We start from the raw sequence: 22,757 nt of genomic DNA, 5'->3' as shown, positions 1-22,757 counted from the left end.
CACCCCTATAAATCCCAACACTTTGGGGCTGAGGCAGGAAGACCATGAGTTGGAGACAAGCTACAGAGCAAGATAATGTCTAAGAGTGAAATGAAACCCTCGCTGCAATCTCTAGCACTATAGACACACACAGTCGGGTTCTCAGGGTCCTCCATAGTTTTCAGAACAGAGTGATGTCAAGGTCCTGCAGGTGGGCCTTCTGGCCTACATGTGACAGCCACAGTATGCCTCAGACCCTGAACCTGGAAGGCTCACCTCGGTCTGGGGACAAATTTGCCTTCTTGGCGGGAGGGCTCTGTCGGTCCTTGTCTGATGGCTCATAGCGCTTCCGGCTTCCTTTATCAGCCGCCTGAAACAACACAGAGTGGTAGGGTGTAGGTGGTCACTGGGCAAAGCAAAGCAAGGCAATGGAATAGTTGTTACCTGCGAATGGTTCTTTGCTCCCATGATCCTCCTCTTGCTCCCTTACCCCCACAAGCAATTCTGTGACCCTTGCCACCATGTGATGGGGCCCTTTGTGCTACACAAGAAAGTGCCTTGCAGGACTACAGCACGTCAAGCCTGGACCCTTCCAGACCGATGAGGTGCTTTGAGGATATCTGATGCTGGGGTGGGGTCAGAAGTGGGACAGGACCCAGGCTGGCCCACCTGCAGGTACAGGCACATGGACCAACACTCTGAGGTGCTGACCTCAGGATTGTGCTGGTGGATGTTTGAGGCTCCTTGGGCCTCTCTCAGCTAAGGGGCAGGGTGGGGTCCCCAGCATCTAGGCCCAGGTACAGCAATGCTTGTCTGTCCCCTTGGTCTCACCTTATTCAGCAGTGTCAGCTTTATCTCCTTGTGCGCAACAAAGGAGCCCTGCTGAGGCTGCCCTGGGGCTGCCTGCTGAGGTGCTGCTGCCTGCTGGGAGGACTTTCCACCTGTGGGAGCTTTGGAGGACTTGGGTGGCTGTGTGGATGGATCCCGTTTCCGTTTTTCCTCCCTCACTCCATCTTCTTTCTTAGATTTCCCTGTCAACGACAAATCCTCAGTCATGAGTTCCAATGTACATGGACTGTAAAGCAAAGTCTCTGAAAGTTTACCCCCAATTCTGCACCCTGAGGGCAAGGGCCCTGCTTACCTCTTTCCTTCTTGGTCTGGGCAGGGGTGGGGGATCGAGAGCTGGCTGAGGACACGGGACTAGCCAGGTCTGCATACATGTCCTCTGAGTCCACACTGTGCACTGAGCTGCTACTTGAGGTGGCGCTGGACACTGAGGAGACACTGCTGACGCTCAGAGACCTAGACACACAAGCACAGCTGTGCCTTCAGCCCCATGCTGACTGTAAGATGGCTGGGCTACATACAGGCTGACAGGAGGGTCCTCATGGCTTGTCTTTACCCAGTTTCCACATTTATGGAATACACATGGACAGAGTATGAAATCTTGGGGGACTTTCAGAGGTACTGTACAGTGAAGGGACAACTGTGTCATGAGCTGAGGTCTCTGTTTCAATAACTCTGGGTGACACTGTGCTAGGAAGGGAAATGTGACTGAACCCTATCCAATAGTGATAAGGATACAACTGTAAACTAGTTGATGCTGCACAACAGCCACAAAACAGTCCTAGTAAGTTGGGAGGAGGAGGCAGATCTTTATGGGTTTCAGGATAGTAAAAAAGGGGTGATGGGAAGGGCAGGTGTGCTGGAGGCCCCCTGGTCCCGGTTTCTTGGGAGGACTCAATAAGCTCAGGAGTTCAAGCTCATCTGGGTAATACAGGGAGACTTCCACTCAACTCAAACTAAAACCCTGCAGCTCAGTGGTAGAGCACCTGAATAGAAGGCAAGGCCCTGGGTTTCAGCTCTAGTACCACCACCAGAACAATTTTGGGTGACAGCAAATTACACACGCAGTGACAGTTCCACTCTCCAACATGGCACAGGAGTGGGGTGGGGTGGGGAGTAGATCTATCAAAGAAACCAGCCAGATCCTCCTGAGCGCTCCAGGAGCTAGGACAGGGAAAGGAGAGCACAGAACCAAGGCTTTCTACTTTAAATCAAAGAGGCCAGGCATGGTGGCACATGCCTTTAACTCCAGCATTCGGGAGGCAGGGGCAGTTGGATCTCTCTGATTTTGAGGGCAGCCTGGTCTACTGAGCAAGTTCCAGATAGCTAGGGCTGCACAGAGAAACCCTGTCTCAACACCCACCCCTGAAAAAAACAAAACAAAAACCCAAATCAAACCGACCAGAAAACCCATAGGTCTTTGAAACAGTCTGGACTGCTAAAACCCTGGACAAAGGGTAAAACCCTGATGTCTCAAAACTGGGCAACAAGATTCCAAGAGTACCAAGGTGACTCCATCTTGTAGCTCTTTTCTGGTTTTAAGGGCTGACTCCCTCCACTAGGGATCAACAGGCCCAGAGAACAGTCTATCCTCAGGAAAGGTGTGGACAGAGAACCTGGGACTGGCCTCAGTTTTGTTCAGCTGGGCAGCACCAGTCTAGGCATCTTCCCTTAAGGTAGGTGCTCTTGTGTGAATGGAGGCCAAATTCATTCTGAGCTGTGTATCCTTGGACGCTGAAGAGCCCCTAACATGGTCAGCCCACCTGGATGAGGGGAAAAAAGGTCAGTAGGGAGTAGGACCAAGCAAGTGACCTGGATCGGGAACTGGAGCCACTGTAGCTGCTACCACTGCCGCTACCACTGCCGCTGAGCGTCCGCCTGCAACACAAGCAGCATAGGTCACCTCAGAGGCAGCTCTCACTGAGGCAGAGCCTTCCTGCACACCAGGCTGGTAATAAGCCTGTTCCAGGTTGGGCCTCTGCTTCCTACTGCTTCCCTGGGGATGCACCCACCTCCCAGGGTCTAGTTTTCATTAGCATCTATTCCCCAGCAGCACCAGGACAGGAATTGTACCAGGACTGCCCCAAGCCCACATTGCTCACCTCCTTGGGGGAGTCCTGGTTTGCCGTTCCTTCCTCCTGGCTTCTCGGAGATCTCCTGGTTTGGCAGGCTCAGGGGCAGGAGCAGTAGTTTTGGTGGCCTGTGGTGGGGCTGGGGGTGGGGCTGGCTTCTTAACTGACTTCTCCCTGTGAGGCAGAGGCACGGTTAAGGCAGGGTAGGGCTAAGGTCCCTGCTCAATGCACCCACATCTCAGGGCTCTGCAGTTCAGACATGGCACATGACTGCCAAGGTCTATGCTACAGGGACCCAAGTCTAGGTGCTGAGCCCGTGCCTCCGCCCACTTCTGCCGCCCTTTGGAGGCTGCTTCACTTCTAGTTCAAGCACAGGATAGGAAGAGACAGTGGAGGAGGCTGGAAGCCCTGGAGACTCCACCAAGGTGGAGCACCACAGCGACCTGAGGGGGCTCAGGACTCACCCTGCTTTCCCGGGAGGCGGGGCCGGCTCCCCCTTGGTTCTGACTGGAGGTCTGTGTGGGGAAGGTGTGGGAGACGGGGATGGGGACGAGGAGAAGGACCGGGACCTGGGGAACAAAGAGAGTGTGAGGAGGAAGTCTGGTGCTTGGCAGATTCCCTCACTGGCTGGAGCTGGCACATCCCCTAGGAAACGGTCCTGATCCACAGAGAACTTAGGTTCAGGCTCAGCTGCGTCACCATCTGATAAAACACACACTCAAGAGAACAGAAAAGGGCAGCCAGCGTGCAGCCTTAGGAAGGAATGGGGTGCCTGTGTGCAGGAGAGGGCACCTGGCCAGGGGCCAAATGGGTGAATATGACTTTGGCTAAGTGTGGGAGCTGAGACACCTAAGTAGCTGGGAGGTAGCAGAACTGGTGAGGGTCCCAAGCACTTGGTCAGCAGGCAAAGGCACAGGTACAGAGGTCCCCAAGCAGTGACAGCACGACATAAGCAGGGAGTGTACAGTTGGAAGGGGATTATGACCGGATGGTTTCCACACAAATGTCAGGTGGCAACAGGGTAGACAAAGAGCCCAGGAAAGGGGGCTGGGAAAAAGGGGAGTTTTCAGGATGGAGTTTTGACAGTGAGGTCACACGTTAGTCAAGAGGATGAAACTGGCCCATGTTACCTACTCAAAAACCATCACATGAGATGCCCGTTACTTCTAGCTAGGTGGGTCAGGTTCCTGCAGTCCTTCATGCTTCTATGTTCAAAGGCAGGTGCCCAGCAAACCTAGCATTCACTTACTTGGCCTCCCATTTGCTGCCTTACTTCATGGGCAACCACTTATAGGAGGGCCAGAAAAGTGCAATCAAGGGAGCCTCCAAGATACACTGCATGAGTGGTAGCCCACCAGACTCCCTCCCTCAGCCTGTGCTGCTTCCGTACAGTTTTGGGAGGGGCCGCTGCAGTTCAACCTCAGGAAGTATAGCTGCAGAGCCCAAGGCCAGGATTCCAGGTCTCCTTCCTCACTTCAAAGGAGGATACTCAGACACACAGGTGTCACAGAGGATAGTGCCAAGGGAGGCTAAGCTACTGAGAAAGGCATGCCCATGGTGGGAAATAACTAAGAAGTTTATGGCCAATGGTGAGAATTGATGGGATGGTGGAGTATCCCCATTGGTGTCTCCCTAGAATGTCACCTCACACTTTTTGGGTTGACCCACAGGACCTCCTGTGTCCTGAATGCTATGGGTCCTTGTCTCCTGTGCTGGATTTACCAGAAAGGGCCCCAGAAACACCTACAGAGTGAAACCTGGAGTCCCTTCCCTCTCTGTCCTGTTCCAGCTGCCTCCTTGACCCAAGGCCCTAACCTTCAGGCACAGGATAGACATGGAGCTTTTTCCCAGTTATGTTCTGCCATTGTCAGCTGCTTGCCTCACTGCTTGCAAATTGGACACATCTCTGTCTCCAAAATTTCCAAAGGCCCATTGTAGTCGCTACTTCTCCAGGCTCACATTTTACACAGCATGCTCCATAACCTTTATCTGTCTCAGAGGCTCCATAGGTTTTCCCTGTCCTCCCCACCCTGAGGCCATGGCCACCTCTCTCTAACACATCCTTAGGCTGCTGACAGTTGCAGAAGGAACTTGGAACCTGACAATGCTTGTGCTCTGGGGCTTGTGCCAGCACATCTACGAATGGCCTACACACACCTGCAGAGAAAGGCTACTTTCTCTGGTTACCTGTTCCTATACAAGTCTCAATGTCCATGAAAACAGACCCATATACACTTCACTCCAGGCCTCACAGAAGCATTAGTGAGCATCAGATGACACGCCCCAGCAACCTCAGAGCTGTGTTCTAACCCTGTCACTACATCTAAAGCAAGAGCAGTTGGGTATGATTGCAAGCTTCTTTACTCCCAGCACTCAGGAGGCAGGGACGGGGGGAGGGAGTTCCAAGCCAGTTATGGCTATATAGTGAGACCCTGTCCCCAACAAAAGATTAAATCTAAAAATTTCCTTAAGGAAATTAAAAGCAAGACCAGGTGCCAAGAAAGGGTAACATCACAAGAGACACCAGATTACACTAAGGGACAGACAGATATTTTATCCCACAAAAATACCCAGTGAGAGTATGTTCCAAAGCAGAGAACTGCTTGTCTTTATGCTCACCAATTAGTGACAGGATTAAGACACAGCTACCCACATACCCCGTCAGCTTCACTAAATGCCGTGCCAAAGTTTTAACCCTTCTCAAGAGCTTATGGTGATGACAGTGCTGGGAGGGTCCTGGACCACTGAGCACTACCCTAACCTTCAAGCCAGGCCAACTGAGGAAAAGGGCACCTTCCACTGGCAGAGACCAAGCTGTCAGGTTTTTTTTTTTTTTTTTTTTTTTTTTTTTTTTTTTTTTTGTGAGGGCAGGTCAGGGGGATGTAGAGTGTTATGCTGGTAGAATTTTTGTCTAAAGTTCCAAAAGTATCTGTTTTCAATGGAGAAAATTTGAGAAAAACTTGACAACCCTAGGGCTTTCTGGGATGATGGAAATTCTGCATTTTCACATCTGCTGCTCAACAGAGACTCCTTAGATGGAGGTCCTAGGTCCAGCACCTGCAGTGTGTGCCCGATTGGCATCTCAGTCCAAACTGCTCCTCAGTGTGCAGTTTACTGAAACCATTTTGGAAGCAGGCACCCAGGAACCCTGCCACTTTTTGCAGAAAGAGGCATGACCACTCGATGTGTCCCGAGCACCTGTGCTCACTGTACCTGCTAGGAACTCAGCGGGCTGGGGCGTACCTGGACCGGCTGCCTGAGAACGAGCTGTGTCTGGAAGAGCGGCTGGAATAGGAGCTGTAGGATGAGGATCGGGACCGGGATCGGGACGAGCCAGAGCCAGAGTAGGATGAAGACCGTGAAGATGACCTGTGGGCAATGGACAGAGGAGAGGCCTTCACTATTGTACCAGTGGTATGCGCTGAGCCACTGTTCTTAGTGCAGTGAGATAGCATGGCTCCATACAGAGACACAAGCACACTCACAAACATGGACCCCTCAAAGTAAGAGAGATGATCATGAGGCACCTACAGGCACACTGCAGCCCCATGACTCCTCAGTGGAGTTCCGCTGCGGATACCAGGACTGGGTGGACCAATGATTACTGGTAACAGAGACTAGTTTTAGTGCTGGACAAGGCCAGAGTTGAGTTTACAAGCTGATTCCAGTGTCCACACGGCTGTGTTCCTGTATCTGTACAAATACACATACTTCTGGTTCCCGTTAGCACCTCAGGTTCTTCCCAGACTCCACCTGAAACTCCTTCCTTAGGTAGGGAGGCACAGCTCTCATTACCCACCACGCACTTCCTCATGTATTCACACTAGAGCTCAGTCACTGAGTCAAGCAACCCAGAGCCTTTTCCACAGGAGCTGAGAGGCCTCTCCCCTTCATGAGTAACTGTGTGACTCCAGCAGACAGCCAGACCAGTGTCGACAGCATGGTAGGTCACCCCCCCTACTTACTTCTGTATGTTCTGGGGGATGTGAAGTCTTACCACAATTCTTGGTATCAGTCCCAGCCATTCTATTGACCCTTAGGCAGTGACTACACACAGCAAACTGGCAACCAGTGAATGTTACCAAACCACCTGTCTTTATAGGTCTCCTTTATACCTGGAGGAATTGGAAGCAGAAGCTGATGAGGCAGAGGTTTTGCGACGCCTTCGTGCCCGGCTTGGGGAGACTGACACACCAAGTTTCTTCTTGGGAGACTTGGATCGGCGCCAAGGGTCCTTCCACTCATCGGCTCGCTTCACCTGCGGTCCCACAGAGGTGGTCTCCTTCTTTGGTGGTTCAGCTTGACGGCTGGAATCAGAGGGATTCTCAAAGCTAAGGCTGACATCCTTCCCCAAGCAATGCTGTTTGGAGAAAGACTGGGAAGCCAGAGCATTCAGTGTCAGCTTATTTAAGAGACACCTAAATAAAGAGTCAGATGAAGAGGAAACAGAACAAGCACAACCTCTACTCTAGCTAATTCTCTCCAGAAATGGTCTTAAATTTGTGCTACTTTCCTTGCAGCAACCAGCCCCTTCCCCGCCGAGAGCACTTTCCTGGTAGTAGTGCATGCCTTTAATCCCAGCACGTGGGAGGCAAGGCAGGTGGATCTCTGAGTTTGAGGCTAGCCTGGTCTTCAGAGTGATTTCTAGGGATAGCCAAGGCTACACAGAGAAGCCCTGTCTTGAAAAACCAAAAAGTCTGGTTCGATTGGAGCCTGGGAACATGCAGATCAATACACAGAGAGAATGAGGAACCCAGGTTCTCTGCCCTAACAATACTGGCCTAAGTGCTCAGAGAGGCTAGAGAAAGGGCCTGAAGGAAGACTGCACTACCACCATGAAGTAAAAACCCTGCCTACTTAGACTTCAGACCTTCTGTTTAGTTACCAGCCAGTGGCAGGTGCCAGGACTAATATCTGCTGAGGGGCCCAGGTGAGAACACTACCCAATGCTGAAGCTCACCCCACAAGATATGGGAAATCTGGCTTGTGCCACTGTTATCTCAACCGTAACCCCAAAAGCTAATATCCCAGGCATATCCAGGTGCTGCCTATAAAGGAAGTGAGAACCTAACAACCTAGCAGATCCAACCTAGCTGGAGTCATTGTCATTGGACGATGGCTTTCATCTTTTTGTTGTTGTTATTGCTTTTTTGAGACAGGGTTTCTCTGTGTAGCCTTGGCTGTCCTAGAACTCACTCTGTAGACCAGGCTGGCTTCGAACTCAAGAGATCTGCCTGCTGCTGCGTCCCAGAGTGCTGGGATTACAGGCGTGTGCCACTGCGGCGGGCTCTGGCTTTCACCTTTATACTTCCTAGATGTTCTCACCCTAAAAGTTAAGAGGAGGAGCTAGAGACTATTCAGCAGTTAAGAGCACTGGCTGCTCTTCCAGGACCTGAGTTTTATTCCCAGCACTGTGGCCCACAACTGTCTGTAACTGCAGCTCTAGGGTCTCTGACACCCTTTCCTAGCTGCCACGACCACCTCACACATGTGATGCACAGACACATATGCAGGCAAAACACCATACACATAAAATACAGAGTTCCCTCTTCTTTAGATGCAACCAATTCTGTATTCAAATCCTCTCTGCAGGAAGAGGTCTTCACTACCTCTAGAGATGGACACTGGAGCCCCTGAGAACAGGAACCTTCAGGAGGTGGAGGAATGTACTGTGGATGGGCCATGATCTTCTCATTCCTGTAGTGTAAGCATCTGAACCTGGGCACCAGTGGTACCACCTTCGTCTGAGTGGCTGGTTCAAGGCTTTCCGAGGAGGAGGGCTGTCTACTCTGTCCATGTGTAGGAGGCTGCCAGCACAGCATGTTGAGTTTTGTTACTATAGACACCCGACTTTGGATGTTATTACTCCAGTTACTCCCTGAGGCACACTATCTGGTATCTGCTTTGTAGCAATGATGTAAGACTTTCTTCAAAACGGGGCATTGTGGTGCACATCTTTAATATCGGCAACTCAGGGAGGCAGAGGCAGGCAGATTTCTGTGAGTTCGAGGCCAGCCTCGTCTACAAAGCGAGTCCAGGACAACTAGGACTACACAGAGAAATCCTGTCTCAAGGAGAGAGAGACAGAGACAGAGAGAGAGAGAGAGACTTCCTTAAGTGGTTAGGGATGTAGCTCAGTGGTAGAGTGCTTTCCTAGCATGCATGTGCCATGAGTTCAATCGCCAAAAAAGAAAAAAAAAAAAAAATCAAAGTTTACAAAAGCCAAGGTGCACAGGTGAGTAATAGGTGGTAATCTGGACTACAAGTATGGGGAAGGATGGGGTGAGGTTGGGCTTTTGATAGTCAGGGCTATACATAACCAAGGTCAAGTGAGAGGTTATGTGGATGAAACCATAGGAAATGCTATGGGTTTCCAACGTAAGTCCCGTGTTTAGTGATATGTCTTTGGGGAGAAATGACTGAGTGAACGAACCATCATTAAAGAATTTGTTACTGAATTCAGCTAAGAAAAAGGTTCATGCAACATTTAGAGGAAAAAGCTACAAAACTGACAAGTCTACTGCTGCAACAAATTTGGCCAAAGACAACATCTATGACCACCAACAAGCTCATGCATCAAGGCAGTCAAGCTTTTGAGCTGATAGCCTAATACCACCCAGCTGACATCTGAACTGTGCTGAGAGGGAAGGGTCCAGGCCTGGAGTTATGAAGGAATAACATAGGTTATAAATCTGTTTCCCAAGACCCTGAGAAAACTATGTTGGATCCTCTTAGTGGCGAATAACCACCCAGATATCCCATCAGACCTAGGAAGCCAGGCAGAATACAATACCACAGGAAGCTGCATCTCTCCAGAGGCTCCCTTAAAGCCCACTGTGTGTAGTCTGACTGTTTCAGGGCTGTGTATTCACTAATGGGTGGAATCCTGGTTAGGAACTACAGCAGGAAACTGCTGGGCAAGGACAAATTTGCCATTTACAGATTTTTTAAAGAAGAAAAGAAAAATAAATAACGGCACAGATGATCCGTAATCTTGACCTTCTGTGCAGCTGCAGCACCCCTTTATCTCCTATAGCACAGTACCACAGCCAAAGGCTACCAGAGCCTCTTCAGGGCAAGGGTCAGCTGTGCTTCCCCAGCCAATGCTGTGTCTCGCAGAACATAGGCCAAGGTGGCACAAGGAAGTGAGCTGCCGATGAGCGAAGTAGCCACCCCATGTAGATGGGAACTCCAACCTGGACAGCTGCCAAGTCTGGGGTCAAAGGATAAAAAGCAACTGATGGCGAGTTACTTCTAAAATCAGGATGGTCAAACATCTAATAAAGACAAGAAGAGGGAACTCACAGCACGTGGGCTCTTCCCTCCTACCTCCATCTGCCAACACCCAAGGAACATGCACTTCTGTTTACTTCCCAGGAACCTGCACAGGCTTCCCCGGGGCTGTCCCATTTGGTCACAGTACACATGGTGTGCCCTCATCTCATTGGGTGGTACCCACTGCACCCACCTCTTCATGGCCACATATCATGTGAGGAGCTGATGTTTTTCATCACACATGGATGACTTCTATTGGCTAAAAAAACTCTGAGCTAAGCAATTCCTTCTTCCCTCTGGAAGGTTCCCAGGAGTGAAAGTCCTAGGTATTCTCTGCTCTGGTTTGCCATTACTTCTTATGATATGACCCTCTTTCCAAGTCAATACTTATTGTCTGGTCTTTTCTTCTAGTTCTACATATAGAAAATGAAACAGCAGGGAAGCAAATATTTCTTACTGCCATTCTCCACCCTGTGTCTTAAAGAACACAGAAGGCCAAAACATGCCAATCTAACGAGACATGGGCAAAACCCAGAGCAGGTAGGGCATGGTGGCTCACGCCTTTAATCCCAGTGCTCTGGAGGCAGAAGCAGGCAGATCTCTGTCAAGGCCAGCCTGTTCTACATACCTAGTTCCAAGAGAGACATAGCCAAATAATGAGACACTATGTCAAAACAAACAAACAAACAAACAAACAAAACAACAAAACCAAAAACCAAAACCAACCAACCAATGAAACAAAAACAGAAGAGCAAAATCCTGACTGTGTGCTTCACTAAACTCAAATTACCGAGCAACTGACCACCCCAGAATTCAGTCCTGTAAGTGCTGGACTGCAGCAAGGCTTTCTAAAACCTACCACTGTGATTCAGAATCTGAAAATGTATTTGATGAAACTCATGAGCCAGTGAACCCAAAGACACAGAACTGGTAACAAATGACCATAAAGGTAGTCACCCCAAATCCATGTGTTCTGGGATGGGTAGAAAGACAGACAAAAGTAGCCAGGCATAGTAGCGTATGCCTGGAATCCCAACAGCAGAGAAACTGAGGCAGGAAGGATCGTAAGTTCAAGGCTGTACTACATAGAGATAAAAAATAAAAACAAACGAATAGTTATTTGTATTGCTTCAAGTGGTGGGCAAGCCTCCCTAAAATGTCTTTCTGACATTTATAATGCTATATAAATCCACACTACCTCTGGATCTCCCAATTCTACTCCCCACTCTCGCTGCCTTGCAGAGAACAAGGAGGGGGAGATCCACCCTAATGTGGTAGCAGGTCTAGAAAAAATGGAGCAAGCAGCTTCTTTAGAAAATGGTCTGGCAGGACTGGAGACAAAGCTCACTGGCTGTTCTTCCAGAGGACCCAGGCTCAAATCCCAGCATCCATATGGCAGCTCACAACTGCCTGTATAACTCTAAGAGCTGACACTCTCACATAGACATACATGGAGGTAAAACATCAATGCACATAAAATAAAAAGGCAGATAAGTTTAAAAAGAAAGAAATGGTCTGGCAGGTCCTGAGTAACTAGATGAAACCCAGCAGCTTCTCCTCTGAGAAGGGAAAATCCACATTTACACAGAAATATGCACACAAATGTTCACATCTACAACTATCAAAACATACTCCAATGTCTACCAACAGCTAGGAAAAGCAACTGAGGCAGAGCCATAGTGTTTTCTGCATATATAAGCTGAGAGAAAGCAAGCAGACACAAGTACACAGTGAATGGCTCCATGCCCACACTGTGCCCTACATAGGCTGGTCCAGGGACGCAAGAAGCTGCTGCCTCAAAAGCTCAAAAGCAGGGCAAGATGCACGGATAAATAGGACTTGGGGTACTCTACCTTGGTGGCTGTGGGGACCGGGGCTTCGGCTTCTCTTTCTCCTTCTCCCGGTCTCGGTCCCTGTCGCGGTCTCGGTGCTGCCGGTCCTTGTCATCCCGCTTGGCTCGCTCTCTTTCCCACTCCTCCTTCCTCCGCTGCCGTTCCTTGTCCCGCTCGCGCTCCCGTTCTCGCTCACGCTCCCTCTGTCTGCGTTCTCGTTCTCGCTCACGCTCTCGTTCCCTCTCTCGTTCTCGTTGTCTGTTTTCTCGCTCTCGTTCTCTCTCCCGTTCCTGGGTGAAAAAGCCAAATATAGCTGCTGAATTACACACTATTTGGTGGAAGCGCAGAGAGAATAAGAAGCAGGTAGGAGGATGCTCTCAGGAGGCCACTTTATTCCCAAGTATCTCCTTAAAGCAAGTCAGCTGTGTCTGATGGCAAAGGCCTGTACCTAGGAGACTAGGACAGGAGGATCTCAAGTTCAAGGCAATCCTGAGTCAAGTAAGAGCCTGGCTCAGAGTCACTGAACTAGTATGCCTGGAGTCTTAGGTACGTAGGGTTAATTCCCCACAAAATCTATACACATACGCACAAGAAGATACATGTTAAAAAACATGAATACAAAGCCAGGTGAGGTGGCGCTCGCCTGAAATCCCAGCACTCAAGGAGGCAGACACAAGTGGATTGATGTGAACTGGGGGCCAGCCTGATCTACAAAGCAAGTACAGGACAGCCAAGGCTACACAGACAAACACTGTCTTGGATTTAAAAAAAAACAAAAAACAAACAAAACAAAAAAGCAAAAAACTACCAGCACCACCACCACCAAACCATGCATACAACTTAAGAGCGAAGTTACCCCAACGAATAAATCCAGAACTTTACCAACAACAGGCTCGTATGAGCCCATACCCCAGGCCCTCTCATGGGTGACCCATACTTAGGACAGAGGTCTCAATGGCTATCCAGGTGGGCAGCCTCTACACAGTGCTTTATGAACAGTGTCTGGAAGGAAGTATGTGTCCCCTTTACTGCAATCCCCCACTGCTGCCTTGTTTTCCTGTTTCAATAGTCAACACTAAAGCTTAAGAAGCTCAAGCAGGGCACAGCTGACAGGCTCCAGGCCGTGAGAGCTCAGGACACCACGCACACTCCTGTGCCATTCCTACCAGCTGTTCACTAGACAGAACAGATAACAAGCACCTGTCCCCTACATCCCACCTCCAGGAGGAAGGAGGCTGAAGACCATGGTTCTACAGGGTAGTCTGCACAGCTCACTACCTCTGGGCTGCTGGGGCTGCCACCTCCCTTTGGTGCTGTGACAGTTCAAGGATGGTATATGAGCCACAGCACATAACTGCTGAAGGCTAATAAGGCTTTCCTAGAGCAGAATTACCAAGCAGGCTAAAAGTAAAGATGGAATGGGCTGTCTGGAACATACAGATCTTTATACACATTAGGTTCTTGGGAGTCTTCACTTGACCAGCATGGCAAAGCCAGCCAGAGGTACATTCTTAACCAGCATGCTAGATGGGCAAGAGTGGTGCTACAAGGGAGGACATTGATCAGGAGACTGCCAAGAGTGACACACTCACAGACACATGCACAGGGTGACACAGTCTCCTGAAAACTGGCACTGACAACCTTTCCAGCAAATCTAACCTTACAAAACCATGGCAAGAACAATGATTCCAAGAAAGCCCACCAGACATCAGGCTATCACGAATTTAGCCAGTGGCTGACACTACATGACCAACCTGGGCTCAAATTCAGGACTGTGGCTCAGTACATTCTGCTAACTGAATAAGCTCACAGGAAGGGTTGACTGCTGCCAGGTGAGGAAGCAGACACCACTGCTTATACCCCTGAGGCAGGAGGATTATGAATTTGAGTCTGGCCTAAGTTACATAGTTAGACCCCGACTAAGGGAAGAGGAAAGTTTTAAGATGTGGATCATACTTACGCGATAGTTATGATACGGCTCTGCTTCTGTATACTGCACCCTGAAATTCTCGTACTGTCCACCACGCCAAAAACGCTCTATCTCATAGTCATAATAAGGATCTGCATAAGGCTCAAGTCTGAAAAAAGAGCCAAAAGGAAGGAAATCTTATCATTTAAGAATGCTGCAGCAGGAATTCTACATGTCTTTTATGTAGACACACCTACAGAATCCAACCCACACGACGAATATACACTATGATCACGTGGTATCTATAGCTTAAGAACACAAGGTTGTCAGCGTTAGGACACTCACTATCACTGCACATATCAGTCAATCTAAGGAGAAAAAACCCTTGGTATCATCCACAGGTAAAGACAAAGACAAACCTGTATCCATTTCTGGAGAAAACAATGAACAAAACAGGAACTGGTATTTTTTCAATGAGATAAAAACATATTCTTAAAAGCACTTTAAGGACTGTGGGACGGCTCAGATGGTGAGACACATGCTGCAAAGCCTGATTTGTTTGAGTTTGGTCCCAGGAAACCATAAACAATCCCACAAAGCTGTCCTCTGATCCACACACCATGTATCATATGCACATGCACACAGAAAATAACAACAGAAGCAGCAGCAGCAGCAGCACTTTCAAATCCAAAGCTGGAGAGAAGCACCGAGGAATTGTCTGAATATTCGGATGTGGTGGGTCCTACAACCACCTGCTGGTGTGTGCAGGTGCTGATGCAAGATTGGCAAGAGCAGCCCAGAGAGGTAGAACACAGCAAAACTGTCTCCGTTTGCCATCCTGTGACACTACATTAAACAGCCATGACAGCCAAACCACCCACCCACTCCCCTCAATAAGGCAGAAGGACAAAAGCCTAACACAGAAAACTATATCCCCACATACAGCTACCCAACTAATGAGAACGCAATGGCGCAGAATCCAATCCCAACAGTGGAGGGAAGGTGCTCAGGAATGACATATACTCAAGCAGAGGTACAGACCTCACTCCAAAGCAGTAGCTACATGAGAAGACACGACAGGGCACTCCTTATCACCATGCTGGCTCATCCTATACTGCGCTGTTAGCATGTCCTCAGTAAAAACCAATGAGCATGCACATGGGCTAGATAGACACATGATATCCTGGTCCATATGAGAAAGACGCAAGCCCAGCCAAGGAAACTCCACAACAAAGATATCCTCTGAAGCCTGACAGTGCCCGAGAGCGCTCCATGATCTATGTGTTTCATTTGTTGCAGGAGGAAAGCAAGCCTGCTGATACAGTAGGGTGGCATCTTCCAGGGTCCCAATGAATAATGTGGATGCCTGACTACTCTCACCTCAAAGTCCTGTCGTTAGATGCTGAGAAAGGTCGTAACTAAAAGAGTAACTGCCACAATTTAACTAATGTCACCAAAATTTATAAGCTGCTTATTTTTGGAATCTTCATCCAGTATTTCTGAACTTGGTGATCCAAACCACAGACTGCAAAGTTTGTGCCACACACCAAATTTGCCTCTTCACCCTCCTAGCAGATTCCCATCTGGGCAGGCATGGACCCAGCACCTGCTCTACCCAGTGCTGACAGAGCTCCAGGGTGGCGTGTGTGTGTGTGTGTGTTAGAAGGTAGGGGGCGGGCAGCTGTAGCTAGGTAACAATGCTGGAGCACTACTATTTATTCCTTCCTTTCATACTTTTAATAGATTTATTTATTATATATATACAATGTTCTGTCTGCATGTACATCTGCATGCCAGAAGAGGGCACCAGATCTCATTATAGATGGTTGTGAGCCACCATGTGGTTGCTGGGAATTGAACTCATGACTTCTGGAAGGGCAGACAGTGCTCTTCACCTCTGAGGTATACCTCCAGGCCCTCCTTTCATATGTTTTACCACCAAGTAGCCAGAAATTACAGAGATAAGGACTGTAGATAAGGACTAGTCTTGTAAAGAAGTGTTTCTACAAGACTAAGACAGTGATTCAACAGAATCACAGCATGAGTTATAACTCATCCCCATGTCCTAAGCCCCAAGCTTGCACCCTCAGCAGGCAGAAATGTGACCCATCACCTTCTCGATAAGGTTGGGAGCTCCTGATGAAGAAGCAGAGTAGTAGCACCTTTAAGGCCACACTGCTCTCCTGGATCTGACATTAGTCCTCAGCACCACACAGTTCTTCCATTGAGGGGGTTTTGCTCCTTTTTTTCAAGATAGGGTTTCTCAGTGTAGCCCTGGCTGTCCTGGACCTCTCTCCGTAGACCAGGCTGGCCTTAAACTCATAGATCCGTCTGCCTATGCCTCCTGAGTGCTGGGATGAAAGGTGTACGCCACCACTCCCAGCTCTTTTCAGATTTTTTTTTTTTTTTTAAAGACCAGCATTAAATATCTGAGGAGGGGACTGAAGAGATGGCTCAGTGATTAAGAGCACTTGCTTGCTGCTCTTCCAGAAGACACAAGTTTGGTTCTCAGCTCTCGTGCTGGGCAACTCACAACAGCCTGAAACTCCAGCTCTAGATCCAATGCCCTCTTTTGGTCTCCATGGATACATACACATATAACATAAATAAATCTTTAAAAGAAAAAAAAATATAAGTCATTCCCTGAGCAGTTCCTCAGGAGAGGAGACAAAAGCATAGACTTAATGCTGAGCCTGTAGGAACTTCAGGAGCACAACCCAGAGGCAGCCTCCAAAGAAGCCAGAGTGAGGAGACAGTGCCCTGGGAACCTGCACGTGGCTATTCTGACAGGGCATGAATAGGTCAGAGCAAGCAGAGGCTTCCTTACGTTGTGTCTCTAACATCTCTTGGGACACGAGAATTCCAATCTCGGAAGACTTCATTTTCCTTGTCAAATTCCCGGTCGTCTTCACCAATGGTTACTGTGAACCTTTTTTCTTCAAAATCAGGCTCCTGCTCTTTCCGAATGGTTGCTTTTTTTAAAACCTAGCACCAAAGGAAGACAGACATCAGTGTGAAATAAGGACCTCCAAAGCCATTGGAAGGAACACAACCCAAGACCTGCAGTGCCAACACAACACCAGTGCCAAAGGGTGTGGGCAAACACAGGACCCCCATCTTCTCCTGCAGGCCTCAGAAGGCTGGTCTGCTGTGACTCATTTGTGTAAGTGAGCTTCTAGGATCAGCACGGGGGTCCCAGAAGATGTGTAAGCAAGACCTTTATTTCAATCTCCCTGAAGGGAGGACTTGGGCACTGAGAAAAGGTTGGGTGTCAACACTTGTGCAAGGTGGGCCAAAGTGGGCAGGCAAACGGAGGCCTGAGAAAGCTAGCAAGAGCAGACACTGGGTCTCAGGGGGTAGGGAGAGGTCCTACAGAATGGCAGGGATTGGGGTGGTAGCAAGAGACAATTCATCTTTTGGGCTGCCCACGCCACCTAAAAATGTTAAGTCTGCATCCAGGGAGGGTCTCTCTGACCTACTGAGATTTGCCTGCAACTGGGCCTGCCATGCAGAGACGCCTAAGTATTATTTCTCATTCTTATTAAAGGAAGCCCAGAAATGTTCTCAAAGCTTCTGAGGCTTCACTGAGTTTACACTCTTTGGATCAAAGTTCTATCAGGTCCACCAGAGGCGTGATCACTGTGCTTTTCCTCCCAGAGTGCACTGGGCTCTTACCTCCTTTGCGTGTCTGAGTCCACGTTCCCAGGCACTCTCTGTTGGGGGTTCTGGCGGGGGTGGAGGCAAAATTTCATCAACTACTGGCCCACCCTATTAAAAAATGAAAAGGAAATATTGAGGAAGCACTTAAAACCTATTAAGAAATGGGGCAAAACATCTAAAAGACAAGCCAGCTAGCCACACACAACTGGCTCTCCTGCCCAACCACCCACATGCTCTAGAACATCCAAGGCTATTTCTACACAAGCACAAGAAGCTCAGAACAGGTACTCCTTGACCCTCAGGTACAAGATGCCTTTTCCATAAGGAACACTAGTTTGTCTTCAGCCCAAGAGTCAGACAGAACTCAGGTATCCCATCTGGTGGCAACTAAAGAGCTCACGCACCCAAGGGTTGGCAGGCATCAGTGGGTGAGGTCCAAGAGGTGGGGCACCGTTGGGCGGAAAAGGTTCAGCTTTGGTGATGAGGGAGTAGTTCCCCTTGTCATTCACTCCAGGGTGTATAAACCTACAGTTCATTCCCCAAGTGCAGTTTCCTAGGGAAACAAAAGTCCAATGAGAAAAGATACCAAGAACCCAACTGTTGGAAGGCAGCAGCTGGGATGTGCAACATAGCACTTACTGACAACGTGGGAAGAAGCCACCAACTTGTTTCTGCTCTCCAGGCCTCTGCCTTGAGAGCCTTTGGCCAGTAACAGCCCGGCCCACCTCTCCCTCTGTATACACGTGTCCCATAGTCCTACAGAGGTTAGCAGAGGTGATTAGGGCAGGTCTGGGCCAGTAGGTCAGCAAGGCACTTCCATGAGACACCATTCCCTGATGAGAGGCCCGACTGGACTCCCAGGGCCTATTCACAGTCACTCTGTAGGTTCTATATCCGTGGACTCACCACCCACAGACCAAAAATATTCTTTGTGTTGCACTGAACATGTAGAGACATTTTGTGTCTCCACTCTTTAAACAATACAGTACAAAAAGGAATATAAAGCTCCTAGATAGGGTTTAAATTACAGGAGGGGGTGTAATAGGGACTTGGATAGCCTCAGATTTGGCATTCACGCACATTCTGAATCCAAGCTCCCATGGATACCATGTGACAACTGGGCACAGCAACTGTTTGAGTACCAATTAGAGCAGAGAAGCCAGAGAGTCTCCAGAGCTAAGGGCAGAGGCAACACTGGAGCCTCTGGGGAGCTCCAACAGGTAGGTGCCTGGACATTTACTTTGACTCATGCTGAGGTAAAAAATCAATAGGAGGCACAAATGTTATCAGATCTCTAAATCTGTCCCAGGGTGGCCCTCTCAAACCACTTCAGGATTATTTCTGACCCTTAAAATATGTGTGATAAATTAAGCTATCTTAATTTATCAAATCAGCCAAACCCCAGGATTACTGAAGGGAGCTACTCAATTTTCAGTGCAGAATGGTTAGTGTCTCATCTGTACATCTACAAAAAAAAAGTTCTATGTAGAGCCAGGTGTGGTAGCACACGCCTTTAATCCCAGCACTCAGGGAGGCAGAGGCAGGCAGATTGTTGTGAGTTGGAGGCCAGCCTGGTCTACAAAGCAAATCCTGGACAGCCAAGGCGACACAGAGAAACCCTGTCTCGGAAAGAGAGAGAGAGAGAAACAGAGAGAGAGCATTCTATTCTATGTACACACTATTAGAAGCATCTAAGATTTAAACATACTTCCTAGCTTAATACATATGATCTTAAGTAATTCAAGACTACATTCACCCGGAAACAGAAGTTCTAGTTGAATACTATTGCTAACAAACATGTTTTCTTTTATGTAGTTAAGTAGAAACACTTAGGAAAAAGGCAAGTTTCATCTTTAAATACCATGACTACTTACGCCTATGTTAAGATCCACTGAATACAAAGTAACAGCATAGTAATATAAATAAGGCACAAAATATATTCAACTGCCCTGCAAACACAAAAATGATATATTTTTTTCATTCTTAAAAGTACTTAAGGATTCACAAAAAATTAAATGAGGCTGGAAGCCTCACTGTACAGGGAACAGGACCTTTGAGCCCTGGCTTTAGGGAACAACTAAAGTACCCAGGCATCTGAGGACAGATGCAAACACCATCCACTTCTTCATGATCAATTCTACATATTCATGTACTTCTCAACCTTGTTTATCTAATTAAAATGGGACAAAAGCTCATTATACAAAACCAGGAAGTGCAAAATGTATCAAGTATATGATTATACCTAAAGTAATATCCAGTTAATAAAGTGTTTGTTTTAAAATTTCAACACAAAACAAAAAATAAAAATCCAAATCCAAAACCCAAACCCACTGTCAAATCTCACATCACTTACTTGGGCAGAAAGAAGGACAGAATATATGCATGAGAGGGAGGGAGGGAACACATAATGGAGAAGTGAGAAGCCGGGTGCAGGGTGTCCTTGACAAAGTGTCTGGTTAATGAAACCCAGGCTGCAGGGGGCTGTTAGGTCCCTGCTGAGAGTGCCTTGACCCTCAGCCACCTAAGTAATGAATATGGTTCCATGAAGAACAGCCACTCCACCACAGAGCCAGAGGTGATCTTCTGAAAATACTGGACAAATGACAAAGGAGTGCACGAACCCCATTTACAGAGGTGAATTTTCATGGGGTGGAGCGCACAGCCCATCACTGCTGGGACGGCAGAGAAATGACTTATAGGCACACCATTCTCACCTGGCGCATGTATAGCTCGGGGCCCTGTACATACTAGAGGATTATACTATTGTTGAGCTATGTCCCTAGTCCTATATTTTAGTTGCTCTTCTGTCAGTAAATATTACTTCCATAATTTAAAAAGAAAAAAAAAAAATCTCATGCCAGTGATGGCTTAGCAGGTAAGCGCTCTCTGGCCACCCAGGCCAATGACTCAAATTTGATCCCCAGAGCCCACTCCTATCGACTATCCTGAGCTCCACATACATACATGTTCTGCACTCTATAAACTTACGTTCTTAACTTTTTTTTTTTTGAGACAGAATTTCTTTATGTTAATAGCCCTGGCTCTTTTGGAACAATGATTTGTAGTCCAGGTGGCCTCAAACTCATAGAGATCCATTTGCTTCTGCTTCCCAAGTGCTGGGATCAAAGGTGTGCACAGCCACTGCCCAGCTTCTTTTTCTTTTTTTGAGACAGGTTTTTACTATGTTGCCTTGGCTGGCCTCAGACTCAAGAGAGATGCAACTGCTTTTGCCTCCAGAGTGCTGAGAGAAAAAGTGTGGACAATAATGCCCAGCTATTTCTGGATTTCAAAGGGCTATCTTTATACATGGGGTTCAAAGGAAAGAAACTTTTTTTTTGAAACTAAATGGTCCATACCTTGGCAATTTTTCTATTAATTTTTATGCCTGGGTAGAACTATTTAACATGAGAAATATTTTATAGTAAAATGTAAAAATGGAAATATATGTAAATAGATTATGTTTTCTAAAGTGCATACAGTGAATCTTGGTGGATAGGACCAGAGCAGATCTTTGATTACAGCACTCAGGAGAAAGCCTGGGCTACATACTATCTCCCCTACCCTATACCTCTAGAAGTGCCAGAAGTAGTTACCAACTTAGGGGTGGTCAAGCATGATGTCACCAAATGTATACTACCATTTTTCTTGAATATACACACGCATACACACACACACACACACACACACACGCACGCACGCACCACTCTCTCTCTGTCTCTCTCTCTCTCTGGGCTGATCTTTGCCGCTCCTAAAAAATTTAAGAAGAAAAAAATGAACCTGTGTCATTAATAGCAACAGACCTAAAACTGTATCAGAAATACGGATAAAAGGCCATGGCAGATATCTCAGTCAAGCTAAACAGATGGCAGGAGGCAAATGCCCCCTCTCCTGTTACCCACAGTCCCCCTGTCCAATGGCCAAGATCCATCTACACAAACATGTGCAGACACCAGTGAGAGCACTGTGGCTGCATGCAAGAGCAAATGCATGTGTGCTAGGTCCAGAAATGAGCGGACTTTAAGCTTGTGACACTACCTGTTAGACCAGTGCAGATAGTTTCACAATGTCACTTTCCAAATGAAGCACTTGTTTCAGTCTAGAGCACACATTCTGACAAAGCGGCCCTCTTTCAGGATGCCTTGGGTTTCCTTTCTAGCTGGTCTAAGCAGCTGCAAACAAGTAATAAATACAGCCTCTGTATAAAGTAAAAGTGCTTCACTGTTTAAAAATCTTCTTCAAAGGAAGGCCATAAAAAAGAAAACAACTGAGCCTTAACAGCAAAACTCAGACCTACAAATCTGTGCCCTCACAGGCCTGAAGACCCAGCGTCTCATGGCACATAACAGCTCCAGTGACAGGAAAGTCATGTGTCCTTTCTCTCAGCTCAGAGACACAGGAAACTGCAGGCCCTCCAGTGAGCTCTCAGATGCTCTAAGACTTCAGGAAGATGTGCCATGGTAGCTGAAAGAACTGGGAAAACTGCCATGCTGGCCTGATATGAGCGGCTCTGGGCTGATCCTGGCAGTCCAGGAAGCTTTTGCTCCTGCAGGTGAGATCTATTAAGAAATTTCAATTATCCATTTAAATATAAAAAATGTCAGCATGTGTCTATGAATTTTTTTTTTTTTTTGGTCTATGAATATTTTTAAATGCTTGGGAGAGGATGGCATTTTTTCTTTTCTGTAGACACACGCTGATGCTACATGGCAATGCCAATGCTGACTCTTTGCTCTAGATTTGGCATGGTACACAGGAGGAGGGAGTAAGGGCCTTCCAGATACTCTTCAGTCCTTAACCACGGGTCTCCACTTGAGAGTTGTAAAGTCCACCCCAGTAGCACTGAGCCTGGTCACTGGTTGGTCTGAATGGACGTCCTGCCCAGGAACTCTGCTGTAACTTTCCAGAAGTCACCTAAAAAGGCCACTAGACACTGCAAAGCAAACATGCCCAGAAGTTCAATTCTCATATGTAAGAACAGATCTGGACATCAACAGACTGACTGTTCTCTTTTTAAAAATATTTACTTACTTTTATATGTATGAGTTTTTTGCCTACATGTATGTGTGTTTACCATGTGTGTGCTTGGTGCCTGTGGAGGCCAGAAGTGGATTCATAATGGTTGTAAGCAACCGTGTGAACACCAGAACTGAACCTGGGTCTTTTGCAAGAGTGACAAGCACCCAA

General features: G+C 47.8%; 1 protein-coding gene across 4 annotated transcripts in view; it reads right to left on the bottom strand.

Annotated features, from left to right (window-relative positions):
* Zc3h18 (zinc finger CCCH-type containing 18) overlaps positions 1-22,757 on the bottom strand; it is a 44,287-nt gene that overhangs the window by 3,016 nt on the left and 18,514 nt on the right. For 3 of the 4 annotated variants that reach the window (XM_055620876.1, XM_055620879.1, XM_055620877.1), the window contains 13 exons: positions 17,978-18,126; positions 17,589-17,681; positions 16,741-16,898; positions 13,965-14,082; positions 12,026-12,294; positions 7,013-7,204; positions 6,141-6,266; positions 3,362-3,466; positions 2,928-3,071; positions 2,638-2,703; positions 1,121-1,281; positions 811-1,010; positions 256-349 (listed from right to left, as the gene is read on the bottom strand). In XM_055620876.1, the coding sequence (XP_055476851.1) occupies positions 256-349; positions 811-1,010; positions 1,121-1,281; positions 2,638-2,703; positions 2,928-3,071; positions 3,362-3,466; positions 6,141-6,266; positions 7,013-7,204; positions 12,026-12,294; positions 13,965-14,082; positions 16,741-16,898; positions 17,589-17,681; positions 17,978-18,126 (1,875 nt within the window). The remainder of the gene's footprint in view (positions 1-255; positions 350-810; positions 1,011-1,120; positions 1,282-2,637; positions 2,704-2,927; positions 3,072-3,361; positions 3,467-6,140; positions 6,267-7,012; positions 7,205-12,025; positions 12,295-13,964; positions 14,083-16,740; positions 16,899-17,588; positions 17,682-17,977; positions 18,127-22,757) is intronic. The other variant, XM_055620880.1, reaches the window with a different exon arrangement.

This window comes from Psammomys obesus, unplaced genomic scaffold (genome assembly GCF_907164565.1).
Source record: "Psammomys obesus unplaced genomic scaffold, mPsaObe1.curated_primary_1811, whole genome shotgun sequence".
Lineage (NCBI taxonomy): Eukaryota > Metazoa > Chordata > Mammalia > Rodentia > Muridae > Psammomys > Psammomys obesus.
The sequence above is the reverse complement of the archived record's forward strand: the minus strand, read 5'-3'. Positions and strand labels throughout refer to the sequence as shown.